This window comes from Eubalaena glacialis, chromosome 20, assembly GCF_028564815.1.
Source record: "Eubalaena glacialis isolate mEubGla1 chromosome 20, mEubGla1.1.hap2.+ XY, whole genome shotgun sequence".
NCBI classification, from domain to species: Eukaryota; Metazoa; Chordata; class Mammalia; order Artiodactyla; family Balaenidae; genus Eubalaena; species Eubalaena glacialis.
The window spans coordinates 36378904-36399515 of NC_083735.1; the positions used below are offsets into that span (position 1 = coordinate 36378904).

The 20612-nt window shown below is 40.9% G+C and overlaps 1 protein-coding gene across 3 annotated transcripts in view; it reads right to left on the reverse strand.

The window, feature by feature from the left end:
- The window catches only part of HOOK3 (hook microtubule tethering protein 3), a 97581-nt gene that overhangs the window by 61399 nt on the left and 15570 nt on the right, over window positions 1-20612 (reverse strand). For all 3 annotated transcript variants that reach the window (XM_061177625.1, XM_061177627.1, XM_061177628.1), the window contains exons 3-5: window positions 7005-7077; window positions 4040-4090; window positions 2337-2469 (exon numbers count right to left, since the gene is read on the reverse strand). In XM_061177625.1, coding sequence (XP_061033608.1) covers window positions 2337-2469; window positions 4040-4090; window positions 7005-7077 — 257 coding nt within the window. The remainder of the gene's footprint in view (window positions 1-2336; window positions 2470-4039; window positions 4091-7004; window positions 7078-20612) is intronic.

A 20612-nucleotide genomic window follows, 5' to 3' on the forward strand; every position in this document is an offset into this window, starting at 1 on the left:
ATAGCCTCAACCTGCCTCTCTCCGCTCTATACCCAAAAAAACACTAAAAAAAATTGTCTCAGCACTCTAATATTATATGAAAGAGTCTTACTGTGCAATTGTTACAGTGACCTACTGGCAAGAAACTCATGGATTTGGAATGCCAAACTGTAGTCCTTTGCTTGACAGGTAACTTGTTTAAAAAAAAAAAAAAAAAGAATTTTGACAGCACTATTAAATTACGACATTCTGGTTGTTAACGCCAAAGCTTTTAGTTAAACAAAGCATGTTTTTAAGGATGTACTGTCGTAAGGATGCTTGTACCCAATCAATGTGTGGTGATGCATACGCAAGTATACACAACACACTTAAACCACAGGCGGCGTTTCTTAAGCCCAAAGTAGGAATACTGTGCATCATAACTTAACCACTTTCCGGTTTAAAAAAAAAAAAAAGAATCCCTTTAGTCTGAGCTGAACTTTTTGTTTGTTTGGTTTGTTAGTGAGGAGCATCCTACGAGCGTTGGGTACAAGGCACCAAGCACAGAATCCCCAGGCTACAGAGCAGCTGGCACAGCCGGGATCGGAATGAAAGACTGTGAACATGGTGGGGAGAGGCAGTGGCCCAGTCACGGGAGGAAGACGGACGACAGCCCCGTGGGTGTGAAGGGGGTGACGGGGGACAGGGGGCGGAGGTTAGTCAGGTGTGAGAGGGGAAGCGTTAGTTAAGAAGCGGTGTTGCCACGTCAAGGCCCTTCCCCGCGAACACCGTAAAATGCTGGATGATAAAATGATGATGAGAACCACGTTAATGTACTAGCTTTGAAAAGTTAAAAAAAAAAGAAGTTAAATCTTAAAAGTCCAAAATCCAAGTACGTATGATCACTGGCAGATCCGGGAGGCAGCGGAGAATGAGCTGGGCTACGCCAGGGAGTCTGTCCTGCAAAGTGAGCGTCTAGGTCCAAAGCCTACAGCTCAGCTCAGTACAAACAGCATTTAGTCCTAATGTGGGAGACACGCGTTTTTGTCCTCGCTAGCCTCTCACGAGCAAGAGATCTTGGGCAAGTCAAACAATACTCATGAGTCTCAGTTTCCCAATTTGTAAAAAGTGCTGTTTGTTCTGTTAACCAGGCAGGAGGGAGAACTCGGTAAATATTATTTTTAGTGCGTTTTTACTGCTAATCTCTGCTTTTTCAAATACACCACCACTTATGTGCCCCAATTTGACAAGCCAGATAGCCAAGAGAAATGCATGCTGAGCCAACGCCTCACTTCTAGGAACTGAGAAACAGCCTCTAAACACAGAGCCCTTGTGTCTGTGGTGCGCTATGGGTTACGAAGCAAACACACACACGGTTTCACCGACTCCTCACGACGACTAGCTGTCGTGCCCTCCCTCTGCAGACGAGGAAACAGGCCGGGCCCCCAGGGCAGTGACAGGTAACACTCTGGCAACTCAGAAGTGCATTTGATCCAAGCTCTCTGCTGTGTTCCTGAGACCAGAGCATGCCCTCTGGACAGTGAGAGGTTAAAATCCTGTTCAAATTTTTCATCATTTATGTAATTTTTAGGGAAAACCTCAAGCTAGGTGTTACACAGAACACCTGGTCTGTGTGAGAAGCTCAACAAATATTTTGATTGCCTTCCCATAGGACGACGGATATAGGTAACATCCTTGTCTTCTGCTATTCACACCCTGTAATAAATAGCCAACTCTTAACAGCTATACATCTCCAAGAGCTGATGAATCTCCTAACAGAATAAATACGTAAGAAATTCTTATCTGAATTCAATGAACTACATTAAATAATTTTTCATCTGCCTTTTAAAGTCAAGGGTTCTACTTAGAAATGCCCAACCCACTCAACTGCAAGTTCCATGAGGGCAGGTATTATATTGGTTTTGTCTGACACTGTGTTCCAAGCCCCAGCATGATGCATGAATTCAGTAAATGTTTATGAAGTAAACCCTTTGCACTTGCAATCTAATATATCTAATTTTACACTCCTATAGCTGAATTGACTATTATTAATTAATTAATTATTAATTAATTTGGCTGGACCTTGTCCAATTAACAGTAAATTTCATTACATTCAGTGTAGTTAAAAATAATCTACTCAAAGCATTATGTAGTCTTGCAGAAAGGGGAAGAACATCATCATAATCAAATTTATTCTAACCTGTAAAACTCTTTTAAGCTTGAAAACGGATTACCAGCAAAATCATAGAAAATGGCATACTTTGTGGGTGGCCTTAAGACGTTATATTGTTTGCACATGTGATTTATATATAAAATATACAATGTGTATTACTTTCCTTAATTACTTTACATGCACACACTAACGTCAAATAAATTACCTTGCTTCTGTTCACAGTTCACAGCACAGCCTAAAATGAGTTGGAGCATCCTTCCCAGCTCTGCGGCATCAGAATGCTCCCCAACAAGGTTCACATCAGGGAGGGTAAAGTCATTAATTTGCTGCCCTAAAATCTGGACAGAGATAAAAACATGAGAATTGCATTTACATCTATATGACCAAATAAAATACTTGATAGAGATTAGTTCGTCAGCACCAGAAACTCACTGCTAAGAGCAGAGCAGTTAAGCCAATCGCACTCCTAATTTCTATTTATACCTCCCATACATAAATTATAACTATCCTGAGTCACAGCAACTTAGTCCCTCATCTGGTATGTGGTATGTACACTGAGCAAAGAAACTGAGTACTACTGACCCCTCCACCTCCCCCAGAAAGACTGGATGTGCACTCTCCAGAGAAGTAGAGCCTGAGAGGTTCTGAACCAGGGGGCACCAGAAAGCAGAAGTTAGATATAGGTTCATGCCCGCAACAGGAAGACTCCCCTGGCCACCTTCACTCCATCTGACTCCAAAATACTGGTAACAAGACACCCATATCAGGAAAGAGAATGGAGGCTTCCTTCATGGGAAAACTGGCCCCAAATGAAATGACACATTTAGACAAATGGGTAGGTTTCTGTCTGATAACCCTACAGTGAAAAACGAAGATCCTAAAAGCACAAAAGCAGGATGAATGTGGCTGTAGTGTGATGGGTAAGGAAAGAGGAGGTGAGAGGGGTCACACGGTATCCGGTGGCCCCTGGTAAGAAGTATGGATCTGATTCTCGATGCGACGGGAAACCATGGAAGATGACTTGGAGGGTGAGTGACATAAATTCTCATTTTAAAAAAATCATCCTGGCTTGAGAGTGGAGAATAGACTGTAGCGGGGCAGAAGTGAAATCAGGGCACACTCCGCGAGTAATCTAAGCAAAAGCTGGTGATGGCTCGGTAGAGGGTGGTGGCAGCAGAAACAGAGAAAACTGTATTTTGGAGATTTAACTATAGGTCTTGCTGATGATATCGAATGAAGGAAGGACTGTAGGATGATCTGTAGGCTTTGGACTTGAATAGTAGGGTGGACGGCAGAGTCACATACTGAGGTGAAGACAGATAACATAAGTATAGATGTAGGTTTAAATGCACGTAAGTTTGTCGGGAAAAAACAGTAAGGAAATAACACAGGTGTTTCTAGGCTATGTTGTGTCCACTTGGTATCTGTGATCATGAAATTTAAAGTAAAACTATTTCCACTGCCTGATTTTTTTCCCCAGTGATATCCTGACCGTTCTGATGCAGACTCAGAGGATAAACTGAGTTAATCTAGGGATAGGGGTTTGCCGAGGAATAAAACGGAAGTAGGCACAGGACTTGTTAGTAACTATGCATGGACTCTAAACCACCTTCACGAGTAAGGGAAGAAAGGAGAGAGTTAATGGACAGCAGAACGGAAAGTTTAACATAAATGAGTAACCACTCACAAACTATCTGTATTATAGTGAAAAAGATTATTTATCTAGTAATCACCTAATAGCTGGTGAACCAGCTTTTTGAACCAACATCTTAGAGACCATACAATGGAAGATAAAGCTGATTATTAATATTAAGGTAATATTTCCTTTACTTGAAACTACTGTAAAATATTGTAAGATTAAACTATCCTATAGTAATACTTCCAAGCAGAATGAAAAAAACTCCTTACCTCATGATTGTAATCCAAGATTCCTTTCAAAATTTTCTTTAAATTGCTTATCTGTTTAAAGAGAGAGAAAACAACTGGGTAAAAGGCAATCACAGATGAAAATATAGTTTTACCTAAAAAATTTCTGAACCAACTAATCATTCTTGTTAATCATAAAGTAAACATAAAAAATAAAATTCAACAGTACATTTGAATTACTATCATAAAAAAGACTATCAATGGCTTAATTTATTTGATCTAAGAGATTTATAAAGCAAATTAAGTATCCAATTATGTTAAATTTTCAATGTTCTAACCACACTGACAAAAATTCGAAGGTAACTGAACAAGACCTAACAGTAAGGTTAAATTATGTAGATCTTCTGCATGGAAAGAAAAAATGTGTCATCCTTAGTGAAGACTTGAGCTCAGTGCTGTTTCACCCAGAAAAGTAGAGTTGCGTCTTACATAGAGGGTAAGTTCTAAATTTAGAGCATTAAACAAAAATTACAGTCAAAATTACCCTTGGATATCTCTTAACACAACCTACAAATCAGGTAGTCACCTATGAAGGAATGTCTCCAAATTCCTCCATGGTCAGAAAAGTGTTTTTCTTCAGCTGAGACCAAGTAAATATTTAGGAGCCATAAGGTTAAAAAAATACTACTGTATCTTTAAATGTTAGTATAACGCTCAGCATTGCAAGATACTTGTGCTATACAAAGCATCCCAGTAACAAGACAGGATAAGGGACCAACACTCACTCAACTCCAGAGCGCAGGCTCCTGGTCATGTTACCTGGGTGAAATCACGGGCAGAATCACCTGCACTATTTACTGTAAACTTATTTTCTTCCCTCTTTTTTTTTGACCCAACTCATCTGGCTGAATTTGTGTTAAGTCATATGCATACACGATATGATGCTGTTGATCATCCACCTGGCTGTCCCCAGGTAGATGCTCATAGTTGAAGATGTCCTAGGACAGAAGACTGTAGGAGTGGTAGCTATCAAATAAAAGATTCCACAGCAGGGGGATCCAGTGGTTAATCAAAGACATACTTATTTTTAAGGGAGAAAATAAACTGAAAACTTCATATCAAAAAAAAAAAAAGAATCTCATAAATAAAACTAACATGTTTTGTATGCCTAAAAATTTGGAGACATGGAAAATATATAATATACTTTCTCTGGTTCTAGGGTGTTCAATTTTTCGTATTATAACATTTTAAATTAGAAAGTCTTAAAAATCAATGTGTTCACTTAAAATGGTAGTTTATTCTCCACTGAAAAAAGCTACAAATCTTATCATTAATCAATGGTATCTTAAAATCAATCTTAAAATTGAAGAAATATAATTGAAGAAACATAATATAGGATAAAATACAGACAATAGGAATGCAAATCGGAATGGTTACTTTCAGTTCAGAATACTGAGAGTACAATAAACATTTCGCTTTCTCTCTGTTACTGCCTCTGCCACCCTGGTGACACTGAAGACCGTGTGGATTTACGCGCACACTGTGTGCACGGGCGTGGGATACGCAACTCCCTCTTGTGAAGCAGCAGCAAACATAAGCTGATTTAGCAGCAAGACTTTAAACAGGTTATAATGTTAAAAAGCCATCACTTTAATTGCCTATTCTCAAAAGGTTATTTAGAAATTAAACAGCATCCATTCACTCTAGCTTAGTGAAAAGGAGGAATTAGATTTTGGCAGACCCAATATCTAGTCAGTGAATAAATATTTTCCTCAAACATGTGTTTTATGGGGAAATATAAAGACAAACCAAGCTTAGCTCATTTTAAGTCCAGGGGTTTCACACGCTCACTCACTTGCATTTCGGAGTCCCTACCAATCTGTATTAAAAATAAATGGCTCCAGAGTTTTCCAAGCTGCCAGTCATGACCACAGATCAAGGTGGTGTAAGGAAACTATAGAGGTGGAGAACAAGTCAGCGGCGGCCAGGGGTTCGGGTGAGGGTGGTGTGTGTGTATGACGGGGTGGAGGCACCACCGGACACCTGGCAGGGATGGGGCAGCCTGCATCACCACTGCAGGGCCGTTATGTGAGTCTACACGCTGACAGGGCCACACGGAGCGGCGCACACACACAGAAGAGTGTGTGCAGAACGACTGAACTGTGAACACGCTGTGCATCGTATCCACGTCGGTTCCCTAGGTTTGCTACTGCATTACAGTCACGCAAGGTGTTAGCCCTGGAGAAACTCGGGGAAAGGTACGTGGAACTTCTCTGTACATTTCTTTTCCCAACCCCTGTGAATCTATAATCGTTTCAAAATATAAAGTTAAAAAAATAATTTACAGATGGGCTGCAATTTATATTTCAAAAACTAAACTAAAAACATTACTGCTTTAAGTAAGGTTAAAAACTTATTCAACTATTCAGGAACATGCAGTTAGGCGGGTGGGAGGCTGCAGTGTAAACTGTGTTTCTCACTGTGGGTTTCCATCAAAGATGCTTGAGGAATACCGAAAAATAAGGCTACTAGGAAGGAAATAAAAATAATCCATTCTCTGAGTGTTCTGGACACAGTTAATAATGATCAGTATTTCCTCATCATTAGTAACAACACTAGCAACTAACATTACTGTCCTAAGTACATTATATGTGTTAACTCATTTATCTCTGTGAGGTAGATCCTATCACAATCCCCATTTTACAAACGGGAAAACTCAGGCACTGAAAGGTTAAAGACTTTCCCAGCGGCTGTGAGCGGCTGGGCTGGGATGTGGACACAGGCAGTCTGGCTCTGAAGCCCGAGCCCTCAGTCACTATGCTTTACTGACTCAGACTGTATCTTGGTGAGCAATTCCAGGTTACCCCAATCTTCAATTCTAGATTATTTCACCAAAGGCTATCTAAGTTTCTAAAGCTCACTAGACACATCAGAGCAAAAGTCAACAAGTATTATATACACCCAAGTAAAAGATTAATTAACAGATAGGAAAATAAAAAGTATATACCTTTAGCCTCCAATTATCTCCTACTTCAGTTTTGATTCTGTTTAGCCAATTTTCGTCAAAATATGCTGGATCTCTGCAAATAAGAAAAAGCTAGCATATTAATATCATGTAGCTTTCAAGCTAAAACAAAACCGCACACACACACACACACACACAATTGAAACCCATCCTGTATTATCACTTAACTGCAACAAAAAAGGTATTTGACACATATGAGCCACAAAATAATACATGTACATGAGAGCAAATGCAATTACAGTAGAAATCTCTAAAATCAACTGTTACCACTCATTAAAAAATATAATTTTATCAAAAGCAAGCTAAAAGGTGAAAAGTGATAACATACAATTAATACATGTTTTTCAAATTATACACTAATCTGGAATTAACATAATTAGTAGATACCATGCTAATATCTAAAAACAGTCAAAATCAATGACAATTGTTTTATAAAGGCAAAAGACGTATATTAGGAAGAAGGTTAAAATAAGCTTTTCAGTTAATATTTCAATGACTTCCATCACCTACTACTTCAAAGGTCACCAATAATGTTATTAAAATTTCAATTTCTTTAAATAATATAAACAGAGAACCTGTTTATGTAATACCAGACATTAGACAAAGTTGGATACCATTTCTGTTTGCAGAAGCCCTAAATCTAAGATAACACTGGTGTGGACAAACAAACTGAAACAAGGATAGACGTTGAATATACTTATGCTTATTTTTCTTAGGAAAACCTCCAAAACTTCTATAAACACTAAAAAGAAAAAAAAAAAGCTTTTATCCTGGCATGATAGTCGCTTTAAAGTTCTTCAAATCGATGCTCTAAAAAATTAAATTATTTGTTCAAGACCACAGACTGAACACCTCTGTCCTACTCCAGCAAGTGCCAAACCCAAGGATCTTTTCATAACACAACCATCTCCCTTCACTCAAAAAACATAATGGCAACAAGAGAAATATGTTAGGGGAAAAAAAATCTACATTTCAACTTACACTGTCACTCAGACTGATAAATACAATCGCTACTAAATTTTGGTCAAATTATCTTTAAATAAAGTAACCTGCTATGTAGAATTTTAAAAATTTATTATTAAGAAAAATATACATATTTAGGCATAAGAATTTTTTTGTAGAATTTTTAAAATTAATTGATTGATTAATTAATTAATTAATGGCTGTGTTGGGTCCTCGTTGCTGCGCGTGGGCTTTCTCTAGTTGCGGCGAGTGGGGGCTACTCTTCGTTGCGGTGCGCGGGCTTCTCGTTGCAGTGTCTTCTCTTGTTGCGGAGCACGGGCTCTAGGTGTGTGGGCTTCAGTAGTTGTGGCTCGCAGGCTCAGTAGTTGTGGCTCGCGGGCTCTAGAGCACAGGCTCAGTGGTTATGGTGCACGGGCTTAGTTGCTCTGCGGCATGTGGGATCTTCCTGGGCCAGGGATTGAACCCGTGTCCCCTGCATTGGCAGGTGGGTTCTTAACCACTGCGCCACCAGGGAAGTCCCAAGGCATAAGTATTTATGAAAAAAGTTACAGGTAAGTTTTCTCTGTAGAAATCTATTAGGATTATTTTTGAAGCCTGTATCAAAGTTAACATGTTAACTTTATTCTCTATTTGTCTACTCTTAAATTTTTAAAAATTGAGATATCATTCACATACCATACAACTCACCCATTTGAAATACACAAGGCAATGGATTTTAGTACATTCACATCACCACAATCTAATTTTAGAACCTTTCCACCTTCCCCAAAGAAATCCTGTATCCACTGGCTGTCACTCCCCATTTCCCTCTCTCTCCAGCACCTAGAAATTACTAATCTACTTTGTTTTCGTGGGCTTGCCTATTTTGCACATTTCATATAAATGAAATTATACACTGTGTGGGGTCTTTTGTGTCTGGCTTCTTTCACTCAGCATGCTTCTAAGGTTCATCCATGTTGTAGGACGTGTCACCACTTCATTCCTTTTTATGGCTCAAAAACATTCCATTTATGGATACACTACATTTTGTCTATCTATTCATCAGCTGATATACATGCTTCATGTGGGTATGTGCCTAGGAGTGGAATTGCTCGGTCCCATAATAACTCTGTTTAACATCTGAAGTGTGACCAAACTGTTTTCCAAAGCAGCTGTACCATTTTACATTCCTGCTAGCAACACATGTCAGTTCCAATTTTCCCACAGCCTGTCAACATTTGTTATTATCTCTCTAAAAAGTTATGCCCATCCTAGTGGGTGTGAAGTATTATATTATCTCACTGTGGTTTTTTAAAATTTTTTTTATAATTCATTTATTTTTATTATTTATTTATTTTAAAAAAATTTTTGGCTGTGTTGGGTCTTCATTGCTGCGCGCGGGCTTTCTCTAGTTGCGGCGAGCGGGCTTCTCATTGCGGGGGCTTCTCATTGCGGTGGCTTCTCTTGTTGCGGAGCACGGGCTCTAGGTGTGCGGGCTTCAGTAGTTGTGGCACACGGGCTCAGCAGTTGTGGTGCACGGGCTTAGTTGCTCCGCGGCACGTGGGATCTTCCCAGACCAGGGCTCGAACCCGTGTCCCCTGCGTTGGCAGGCAGATTCTTAACCACTGCACCACCAGGGAAGTCCCTCTCACTGTGGTTTTGATTTGCATTTCCTTAATGACTAACAATGTTGAGCATCTTTTCATGTGCTTATTGGCCACCTGTATATCCTCTAAGGACAAGTCTATTCAGAGTCTTTCCTGTTAAACAACTGATTTGTCTTTTTATTATTGCGTTGTGAGAGGGTTTTTTTGTTTTGTTTTTTGGGGGTTTTTTTTAGTATTCAGGGTAAAAGCCCCTTATCAGATATAAGATGTGTAAATAATTTCTCACTTTCTGTGAGTTACCTTTTCACTTTCTTGATGGCATAATTTGCAGCACAATGGTTTCTAACTTTTGATAACGTTCAATTTATCTATCTTTTGCTGTTGGTATTATATCTAAGAAGGTTTTGCCTAATCCAACGTCAGGAAGATTTACTCCTCCTATGTTTTCTTCTACGATTCTCACAGCTTTAGTTTTAAATTGAAGTTATGATCCATGTGCATAGTGTACGTAAAGGGTCTAACTTCCTCCTTCTGCATGTAGATATTCATACCCATCCATTTTTGTTTTAAGCTTAATCTAGCTCCTTTAGTCAAGGTTCTTTTGTTGTTAAGTAAGAGAAACTAATTTGGGCAAAATTGTGCCAAAAAAGGGAACTTACTGGAAGACCACTGAGGTATGTTATGGTACAGAAAGATAGCTGGGCCTCCTTGAGTACTGAAATAAGGATCCGGAAAGCTGTTAAGAATCCAGACAGTACTCTCCTTCTGACTTTCACCTTTGCTTCTGCCCAACTATTCGTTTTCTCTCTGAAGACCAGCTTTTTCTGTTTCTCCACACAATGCTGAAGAGAGCCACACACACGCTCCAAGTCTTCACCATGCCAGTTCAAGAAGATAGTTTTGAAGACCAGCCATCACTCAATCCCAATTCTAAATTCCCAGGAAACTCCAAATAATACAGCTAGAGTCTGTTTTTCATCCCTAGTCCGACTGTATGTGACCAAAAGGATGGGGAGCCACAAGTAGGACACCCACAACTTCAGGTTTCAGAGAAAGGGACTCCTGTAAACTGGGCAGAGAACCCCCCAAAAGTGTCCTCTTGCTTAAAACCTATTGTGAAAATAGATAATGCAAAGAAAAACAACTTAAGTGAATTCTACTGAAATATTAAAGAATTGTTATAAAAAGCTCAGAAAGTAGAAAATATTCCATATTTTTAATAATCAAAAAAGCTGTAATCTAAAAATCATAATCATTGCCAATCAAGTAATAGTCTTTCCAATCAAAAAGGACAATCATAAGTAGGGCAATCTGTGAGTCTGGTGCTAAATGGGTGATGATTACCCAAAGCCAAAGGCACTGAACTTACTAGCTAAGTGGCAATTCAGAGCCACACAGCTAAAAGATACTTATATTTCAACAGGAAACCCCTTAACTTATAAAAAAGAATGCTTTAAAATGTCTAAGAGGGCTTCCCTGGTGGCACAGTGGTTAAGAATCTGCCTGCCAATGCAGGCGACATGGGTTCAAGCCCTGGTCCGGGAAGATTCCACATGCTGCGGAGCAACTAAGCAACCCTGTGCATCACAACTACTGAGCCTGTGCTCTACAACCCGCGAGCTACAACTACTGAGCCCACGTGCCACAACTACGGAAGCCTGCACGCCTACAGCCTGTGCTCCACAGTAAGAGAAGCCACCGCAATGAGAAGCCCGTGCACCGCAACGAAGAGTAGCCCCCCGCTCGCCACAACTAGAGAAAGCCTGCGCGCAGCAACGAAGACCCAATGCAGCCAAAAATAAATAAATAAATTTATTAAAAAAAAAAATTAAAATGTCTAAGAAATTATATACTCTGAGAACTCCAAGATTATGCGATACTTCATTTACAACTTAGAGCAACACTTCTTATGAATCAAAGAACTCAGAAAAATCTGAATAAAGTATTTCAAACCAATCACTATGATACAGTTTGCTTCTTGCTTAAGAGATGACCACATCAAAGCCTCAGAATGTGCCTGAGCTGGAAGGGAAGACAACAAAAGAAAGCCGTTACCACCATGTACTCAGCACCAGTAACCTGCCAACCATGGAGCCAGGCACTCTGCGTTCACAGTGACACTGCCAGGAAGGTATCACTGTCCCCATGTTACGCTGAGCAATATCAGACTCAGAAGTTAAGTAATTTCCCCAAGTTCAATCACACCGTTAAGTGGCAGAGTTGATGGTACTGTCGCTTTTGTTACAAGAGATCAGCAGAGTTCAACACGAAACTGGTCCTAGCAAACAACACCAGGGTCCTGTGGCTAATTCTCTCCTTCCTGCTCAGCTGTCTAGTCACAGAGAACAAAGACCCACATCGTTCAAGATGTTCTATGGTCAACAGGGGAAGGTGTCTGTCTCATTCACCACTGTCTGCCCAGCACTTCGTGTCTGACACACAGCAGTTCTCATTGATACCTATGCACTGAAATACATTTGGAAGGCGATAGCACTTTTATTTAATAAGCTTCCAATCTGCTACTTGGGCAGAACACAGCAAGAATAGTAGTCCACAAATCTAAACTATGACACAAGTTAACCTATCTATGAAACAGAACAGAATCACAGACAGAGAGAACAGACTGGTGGTTGCCAAGGGGGAGGGGGTTGGGGGAGGGATGGAGTGGGAGGCTGGGATTAGCAGATGTAAGCTTTTATACATAGAATGGATAGACAACAAGGTCCTACTGTATAGCACAGTGAACTATATTCAATAGCGCCTAATGAACCATAATGGAAAAGAATATTTTAAAAAAAGAATGTATATATATGTATAACTGGATCACTTTGCTGTACAGCAGTAATTAACGCAACATTGTAAATCAACTCTACTTCAATTAAAAAAAAAAAAAAAAAAGAATAGTAGTCCACAGCCTTCTTCCATTCAATGCGACTTTTCCTAGTCATGAACTTGACTCAATATGCAGGCATCTAGCCATAACTCTGTTTTGCTAACTCGTTTACAATTTCAGCAACGTTTTCTAAGTACCCCTTAATAAACGTTCTCAGGCTAGGATCAAACAGCATAAAGGTGATTTTCTCCAAAATATTAACAGATTATAGTTCTGCACAGATACGTAAATGACAAGGGATAATCTTACTGGGAGTGTTCTTCATGAGCCAGAAACCATCTTTAGCGTCTTACTATGTCCTGACTCCTGTTAAGAAAACGACACAAACCAGCCACAAAACATACGAAGCCATTTCCTCGACTTTCCCAGTAACACATCTATTCGGCTGTAACTTATGCACCAGTCATAGCTTAAGCTAAAGGAAAAGCCTATTAATTTTAATCCGTAACGTAATTCCAGGAATACACTGTCATCCTGCAGTCAACTGCTTCCACAGAAACCAAAAAATTAAATTTTATTTCTACTGCTTAAATTATTTAAGTACCATAATATTCTTATTGTAGTCCCCCAAATTAAGATGGGGTCCGAAACAAACACTGTATTTTGACTCAATTTCTTAATATGACATTTTTATTAGCAAACGTTACTATTTTTTAAAATAGATACGTTAATTCTTAGGTCTATTTTCCTTTTTCTTTTGGCCACGCTGTGCAGCATGCAGGATCTTAGTTCTCTGACCAAGGATCAAACCCGTGCCCCCTGCAATGGAAGCTCGCAGTCTTAACCACCGGACCGCCAGGGAAGTCCCTCTTAGGTCTATTTTCTAATGAGCTTTTCATTACCTAAAACAATCATTTTGGTCCCCTGCCACTAAATGGATATTGAAGAGTTGGCTATGACATTTATATTTCACATCCTTGATGACAACAAAAATAAAGCAAATAAAGCAGGGGCTCACAGCCCCTGCTGTGTTAGAAAGAGCAACAGAGGCTCGGAGGCACAGGCTCTAAACCAAGAGCAGGCAATCAGGTCCCGTAAATAAAAAGAGGCATTCCACCACTGTCCGCAGCTTGACCTTCATTTTATCTCTTTTGGTCTCATCTACTTTCTTTTTCCCTCTTTCTTGAACTCTGAAAATAAAACCTAATGGCACTTAGAGGCACAACTTACTACTTCTGATCTTGCTCTTTCAATCAATATGCAGTTGTGGCAGAACAAAAAATATATTTGGCCTCTTTCCCTGGATCCTGGCGCTGAGCTCCTAAAACCCTGAGAATTTCCTGAGTGATGGGGTGTCTTTTATAACTCATCATGAGCCCTTGCCAGCCACACTGGAGCTTATGCTAACAGGGTGATTCACTGTGGGACCCGTAGACAGCTTCAGGACGAGGGCTGGTCCCAGAGGAACTTTCAGCCCCATCCCCTGACCTCCAGGAAGGGACTGGCGGTGGAGTTCAAACACATGGCTAACGACTTCACTCATGCCTCTTTAGTGAAACCCCCCAATAAAACCCTAAACAACAGGGTTCAGGAACTTCGGGGCGGATGAGCACATCACTGTGCTGGGAAGGCAGTGGGCTTGCGGGGTCACAGAGCTCTGCGCTGCCTCTACCCCACACGTCCCTGTGCATCTCCTTCATTTGGCTGTTCCTGAGTTGCATCCTGTATAATAAAAATGTAATCATAAGTATAGAGCTTCCCTGAGTTTTGTGTCATTCTCGCAAATATCAAACCTGAGGGGGTTCATGGGAACTCCTGCATTTGCAGTTGGCTGGGCAGAAGTGTGGGTGCCCCAAGGACCCCACCCATATCCACCTGGCGTCTGCAGTGCGGGCAGTCTTGTGGGACTGGGGCCTTAACTGCCGAGTCTGCCCCAAGTGTCAGAATCAAAGGACTGTGACCTTAACTTGTGGGGTCTGAGCCACCTCGGGAAGCTGGTGTCAGAACATCGAGTTGGTATCAGGGAAACTGTTGATGGAAAATGACAGAGTGGTGAACTCTTCTTGGAGATAAAGGATAAAAGAAGATAAAAGTTGCTTTCTTTTCATTTCAAAGTTCGTAATTCCATATTCATTCATTTAGCTAACATTTACAGCACACCTACTCTAGAGCAGGACAAGGGGCTCTGGAAGGTAAGGGCGGCGGCGATACTACACAGGTGGTCAGGGTGGGCTAGCTCTCAGGGGGCACCGGCAGCCAGCGAGGAAGAGCAGCACGTGGGTGTCTGCCTGATAAACACCCGAGGCAGAGGGACGGGCCCCGCACAATGCCCCCAGCGGGAGACGTGTGAGGACCAGCAGGGCGCTGCTGTGGAAAAGAACGCCAGCAAATGAGGTCAGAGTTCAAGAGGGAGGAGATATGGGAACATATGTATGTGTATAACTGATTCACTTTGTTATAAAGCAGAAACTAACACACCATTGTAAAGCAATTATACTCCAATAAAGATGTTAAAAAAAATAAAAGAAAAGAAATGAGGTCAGAGTGGTACCAAGGGCTCAGGTCACTTGGGCTCTGATACATCACTGTGAGTCCTTTGGCTTTTACCCTGAGTGAAAGGGGGCACCAGTGCAGGGCTCTAAGCAGAAAACCTCACTCTGGCTGCTGGGTTCACATGAGACTCTGGGGCAGGCAACTACAGAAACACCGACACTAGTCAGGAAGATACCAACATGATATGGGCAAGAGATGACGGCAGCCAGACCAATATGGTAGCAGTAAAGGTAATAATTTTTATCAGAAAACTTTTTTACTCCTAAAAATTCCACTATACATCTGTAATAAGAAAGGCACTTTCCTGTGCCTTACTAACCATGGTTCTGATACTACACCTAATATAATAAAGAAACACTCCCACAATACCACCTAATAATCTATATTCAAATTTCCTCCATTACATCCTTGAAATGTCTTTGTTCAAACAAGATCCAAGCTTCATGCATTGCATTTGTTTTTGTTTTTGTTTTTGAAGCTGTGGTAAGAACACTTAACATGAGCTCTACCCTCTCAAGAGACATTCAAGATCAGAGTACAGTGCTATTAACCACAAGCATAGTGCTGCACAGCAGGCCGTAAGGGCTTATGCATCTCATGCAACTGAAACTTTATACCTGTTGAACAGCAACTCCCCGTTTCCCCCAAATCCCAGCCCCTGGCAGCCACCACTTCACTCTGCTTCCATGAGCCTGACCACTTCAGACACCTCCCAGAAGTGGAGTGGCACAGTCTGCCCCCTGGGACTGGCTTTCTCACGTAGCATGACGTCCTCTGGGGCATCCACGCTCTGCACACGGCAGGTCTTCCAGAAGAACCATGTGATGCGTTTGGTCAGTGTCTTTCTCTCTGGACTCTTGGATCTAGAATAGTCCACCCCGTTCCTTTCTTCTCTTGACATTCACTTGCTGAAGAGACCAGGTCAGCTGTCCTGTGAAATATCCCACTTTCTGGATTTTCCTGATCCTTTCCTTGTGACTCATTTTAACCTATTCCTCTGTCCTCTGTATTTCTCTGTAATCTGGAAGTTAGATCTAAAGGCTGGATCTAGCTATATTTTAAAAGTGTAGCCTTCAGTATTTCCTGATGGGTTGGATGCAGGATGTGGAGAAAAAGAAAGAGAGGTTTCAAGGTCTGAACAGCTCAAGGCCAGAAACGCCAACAACTGAAATGAGAAGACTTTGACTGAGTGGGTCTGAGCAGAAGACAGGGTTTAGTTCTAGATACGATGACTCTGAGATGTCTTTTAGACCCAACTGGAGATGCTAAGTAGACAATCAGACAAGTCTGGATGTCAGAGGAGAGGTTCACGCTGGAGATAAAAATCTGAGCATCATTAGGATATGGATGCTATTTAAGGCTATGAGACTAGACGAAATCATCGAGGGGGTGAATGCAAACAAAAGAGGAGAGGGGCCAGGCCTGAGTCCTTAAGCTCTGTGTCCTTAGGAGGGAGCACAGGAGAGGGAAACCAGCACAGGAAATGCAGATCATCCAGTGAGACAGGAGAGAAACCTGGAAGGTCACAGTATCCTGGAGGCCAAATCTTAATAAGTGTCACAAGGAAGCAATAAGCAGATGAGCATCTGTCCTTTGAACGCTGCTGCCAGTCCCGACGAGGACTGAGGACGGGCATCAGCATCAGCAACAAGTGCAGTTCTAACATGATGGTGGGGAAACCCTGACGGAAGTGGATTTAAGGGGGGCGGCGGGGAGAACTCTGAGACAGATGCTGCACAGGCAGGAGAACTGGAGCAGTGACTGACAGGAGTGGGATCCTGAAAAGTCTGTTTAAAGATAAATACGCCTGTTTCCCTGCTAGCGGATATGACCCTGCCGAGCAGGGGAAGCCGTGGGTGTAGCAAAGAGGGGAGACCTGGTAAAGCAAAGATCTTGAGTAGGTGAGAGGCAAAGGGACCCAACAGACAATGTGCAGCCACTGACTTGACGACAGGACTGCCCCCAGCACAGCTCGAAGGCGGTAACGGGCAGCGAGGCGGCCACACTGATGCCAGCGGGGGCAAACGTAGTCGGGGAGTCAACAGAGATTCTCCTGTATGTGTTTCAACTTTCTCAGAAGTAGGCGGTCCCTTACCTTGGAAGGTAATCAGAGGAGAGAGTGGGGAAGTGGTGCTGAAGGTCTCCAGAAAGGACAGTGGGAGACGGTCACCCGGAAGAGGGGTAGTGAGAGGGCTGGGGAAGTACCAGATGACCAGGGGTTCACACTGGGAAATGTAAAATGAGACGCACCAGCAAGTCTGTGTCTTTTCCAGCTCGGTTCAGCCGCATAGGTGAGACGCAGAAATGGTGGGATATTCGATTTAACCAAGTTGTGGTTTAGCCAAAAAAGTACAAAGAAATAAAAAAGGGGCAGAGGAGCTAAAAATGTACACAGGGAGTGATTATGACTGACCACGGAATTTCGGCTGAATAAGAGGAAAGAAAGAGGTGAAGGTGAAGGACAGTGCTGAGACCCCACCGGCCCTCGAGAACTGAAGGATGGCTGGAGATGTGCGGCCAGAGAGAGTGAGATGGAAAGACAGGAGGCAGTGGTCAGACGGCGGGAGAGAGCAAACCGAGACCACGGAGTGTCGCAGATTACTGGTGATGATAAGCCATGGGGTATGACCTCGAGAATGAGTGGCTGAAACTGGGTAGAGGACGAGACCAAAGGAGATGAGTCAAGGAGTTGACAGGCAAGGGTCTGAAGGACCATATCCAAGTCCCCAGGAATTTCCGCAAGGGTGGTAAGAGCAGCAGGATGCCTGGATCCAAAGCCGCTGAGAAACGAGAAGGATGAAGTCGTAAGACTCAAAACTGGGGGGTCTTAGGGAAGATGTGAGGGGAATGGTCTGGAAGCAGCACTGAGGAGGCACCATGCTGAGCCAAGTGGTACATGAAGAAGAAACAGCCTTACTTAGAAGCCTGCAGAGGCAGTGCTGTTACGGGAGAAGAGGATTCTTTCAGGCCCGAAGTTGATCAGGGCAAAGCAGCGATTGTTCTCTGGCAGGTGTACCATAGGTTCACCAAGAATCACAGGTTTTACAGCATAAACAGTCAATTCAAGCTCTTGTTGTCTCACACAGAACATGCTGTGCTCTCCAAAGTGGGTGCTGCTTTGTAAAAATCTTTACAAAGGCTAATGTTAATTTTCTTCAAACCAAGAAGTAGAAAATAAGAAAGAAAATTCTATAAATTTGAGTTTTGATAATATTAAGAGTCATAGCTCCCTAAAAACTTAAGGGCCCCTTCAAGAAAAGGTTTTCATTTTGTATTTGTTGATATATAGATGTAAAAGGATAAACTACATCTTAAGTGTTTTCAGTGCCTGATCTATTATTAAAAATTACTTCAATGAACAAGAATCTAATCATCCATGGATGCTGTCTGTCCAGTCATTAGACAGTTCAACATAATCAAAATCCTGAAAATATGGGAAAGGAATCTTTGCAATAAATAGTGCAAAAAAAAAAAAGAGACCCTTATATCATATACAAAAAGTAATAACTCAGAATGCGTCACAGACCTAAATATAAGCATTAAAACTATAATACTTCTGGAGGAAAACACAGGAGAAAATCTTAGAGACCCTGGGTTTGGTAAAGGTTTCTTAATTAAAAAAAAAAAACACGTGAACTAAAAAAAAAAATTAAATAATAAGTATTTAATAATTAAAACTTTAAAAATATTTGCTCTGCAAAGACACTATTAAGAAAATAAAAAGGGAAGCCACAGGCTGGGAGAAAATATTTTAAAACATACATCTGAGAAAGAACTTGTATTTAGAATATATAAAGAACTCTAAATTTATTAAGATGAAAACAATTCAATTAAAAATATAGGCAAAAACCACAAAACACAAGGAAGGACACTACATAATGATCAAGGGATCAATCCAAGAAGAAGATATAACAATTGTAAACATTTATACACCTAACAGAGAAGCACCTCAATACATAAGGCAAATGCTAACAGCCATAAAAGGGGAAATCGACAGTAACACAGTAATAGTGGGGGACTTTAACACCCCACTTACACCAACGGACAGATCATCCAGACAGAAAATTAATAAGGAAACACAAGCCTTAAACGACACATTAGACCAATAGACTTAATTAATATCTATAGGACATTCCATCCGAAAGCAGCAGAATACACTTTCTTCTCAAGTGCACACAGAACATTCTCCAGGATAGATCACATCTTGGGTCACAAACCAAGCCACGGTAAATTTAAGAAAACTGAAATCATATCAAGCATCTTTTCCGACCACAGCGTTATGAGATTAGAAATCAATTACAGGAAAAAAACTGTAAAAAACACAAACACATGGAGGCTAAACAATATGCTACTAAATAACCAAGAGATCACTGAAGAAATCAAAGAAGAAATAAAAAACTACCTAGAAACAAATGACAACGAAAACACGATGACCCAAAACCTATGGGATGCAGCAAAAGCAGTTCTAAGAGGGAAGTTTATAGTAATTCAATCTCACCTCAAGAAACAAGAAAAAACTCAAATAAACAATCTAACCTTACACCTAAAGGAACCAGAGAAAGAAGAACAAAGAAAACCCAAAGTCAGTAGAAGGAAAGAAATCATAAAGATCAGAGCAGAAATAAATGAAAGAGAAACGAAAAAAACACTAGCAAAGAGCAATAAAACTAAAAGCTGGTTCTCTGAGAAGATAAACGAAATTGATAAACCTTTAGCCAGACTCATCAAGAAAAAAAAGGAGAGGACTCAAATCAATAAAATTAGAAATGAAAAAGGAGAAGTTATAACAGACACCGCAGAAATACAAAGGATCATGAGACTACTACAAGCAACTACATGCCAATAAAATGGACAACCTGGAAGAAATGGACAAATTCTTAGAAAAGTACAACCTTCCAAGACTGAACCAGGAAGAATTAGAAAATATGAACAGACCAACCACAAGTAATGAAATTGAAACTGTGATTAAAAATTTTCCAACAAGCAAAAGTCCAGGACCAGACGGCTTCACAGGTGAATTTTATCAAATATTTAGAGACGAGCTAACACAGATCCTTCTCAAACTCTTCCAAAAAATTACAAACGGAGGAACATTCCCAAACTCATTCTATGAGGCCACCATCACCCTGATACCAAAACCAGAAAAAGATATCACAAAAAAAGAAAATTACAGGCCAATATCACTGATGAACATAGACGCAAAAATCCTCAACAAAATACTAGCAAAGAGAATCCAACAACACATTAAAAAGATCATACACCATGATCAAGTGGGATTTACCCCAGGGATGCAAGGATTCTTCAATATATGCAAATCAATCAATGTGATACACCATATTAACAAGTTGAAGAATAAAAACCATATGATCATGCAGAAAAAGCTTTTGACAAAATTCAACACCCATTTATGATAAAAACTCTCCAGAAAGTGGACATAGAGGGAACCTACCTCAACATAATAAAGGCCATATATTACAAACCCATAGCAAACATTCTCAACGGTGAAAAACTGAAAGCATTTCCTCTAAAACAGGGAACAAGACAAGGGTGCCCACGCTTGCCACTATTATTTAACATAGCTTTGGAAGTCCTAGCCACGGCAATCAGAGAAGAAAAAGAAATAAAAGGAATCCAAATTGGCAAAGAAGTAAAACT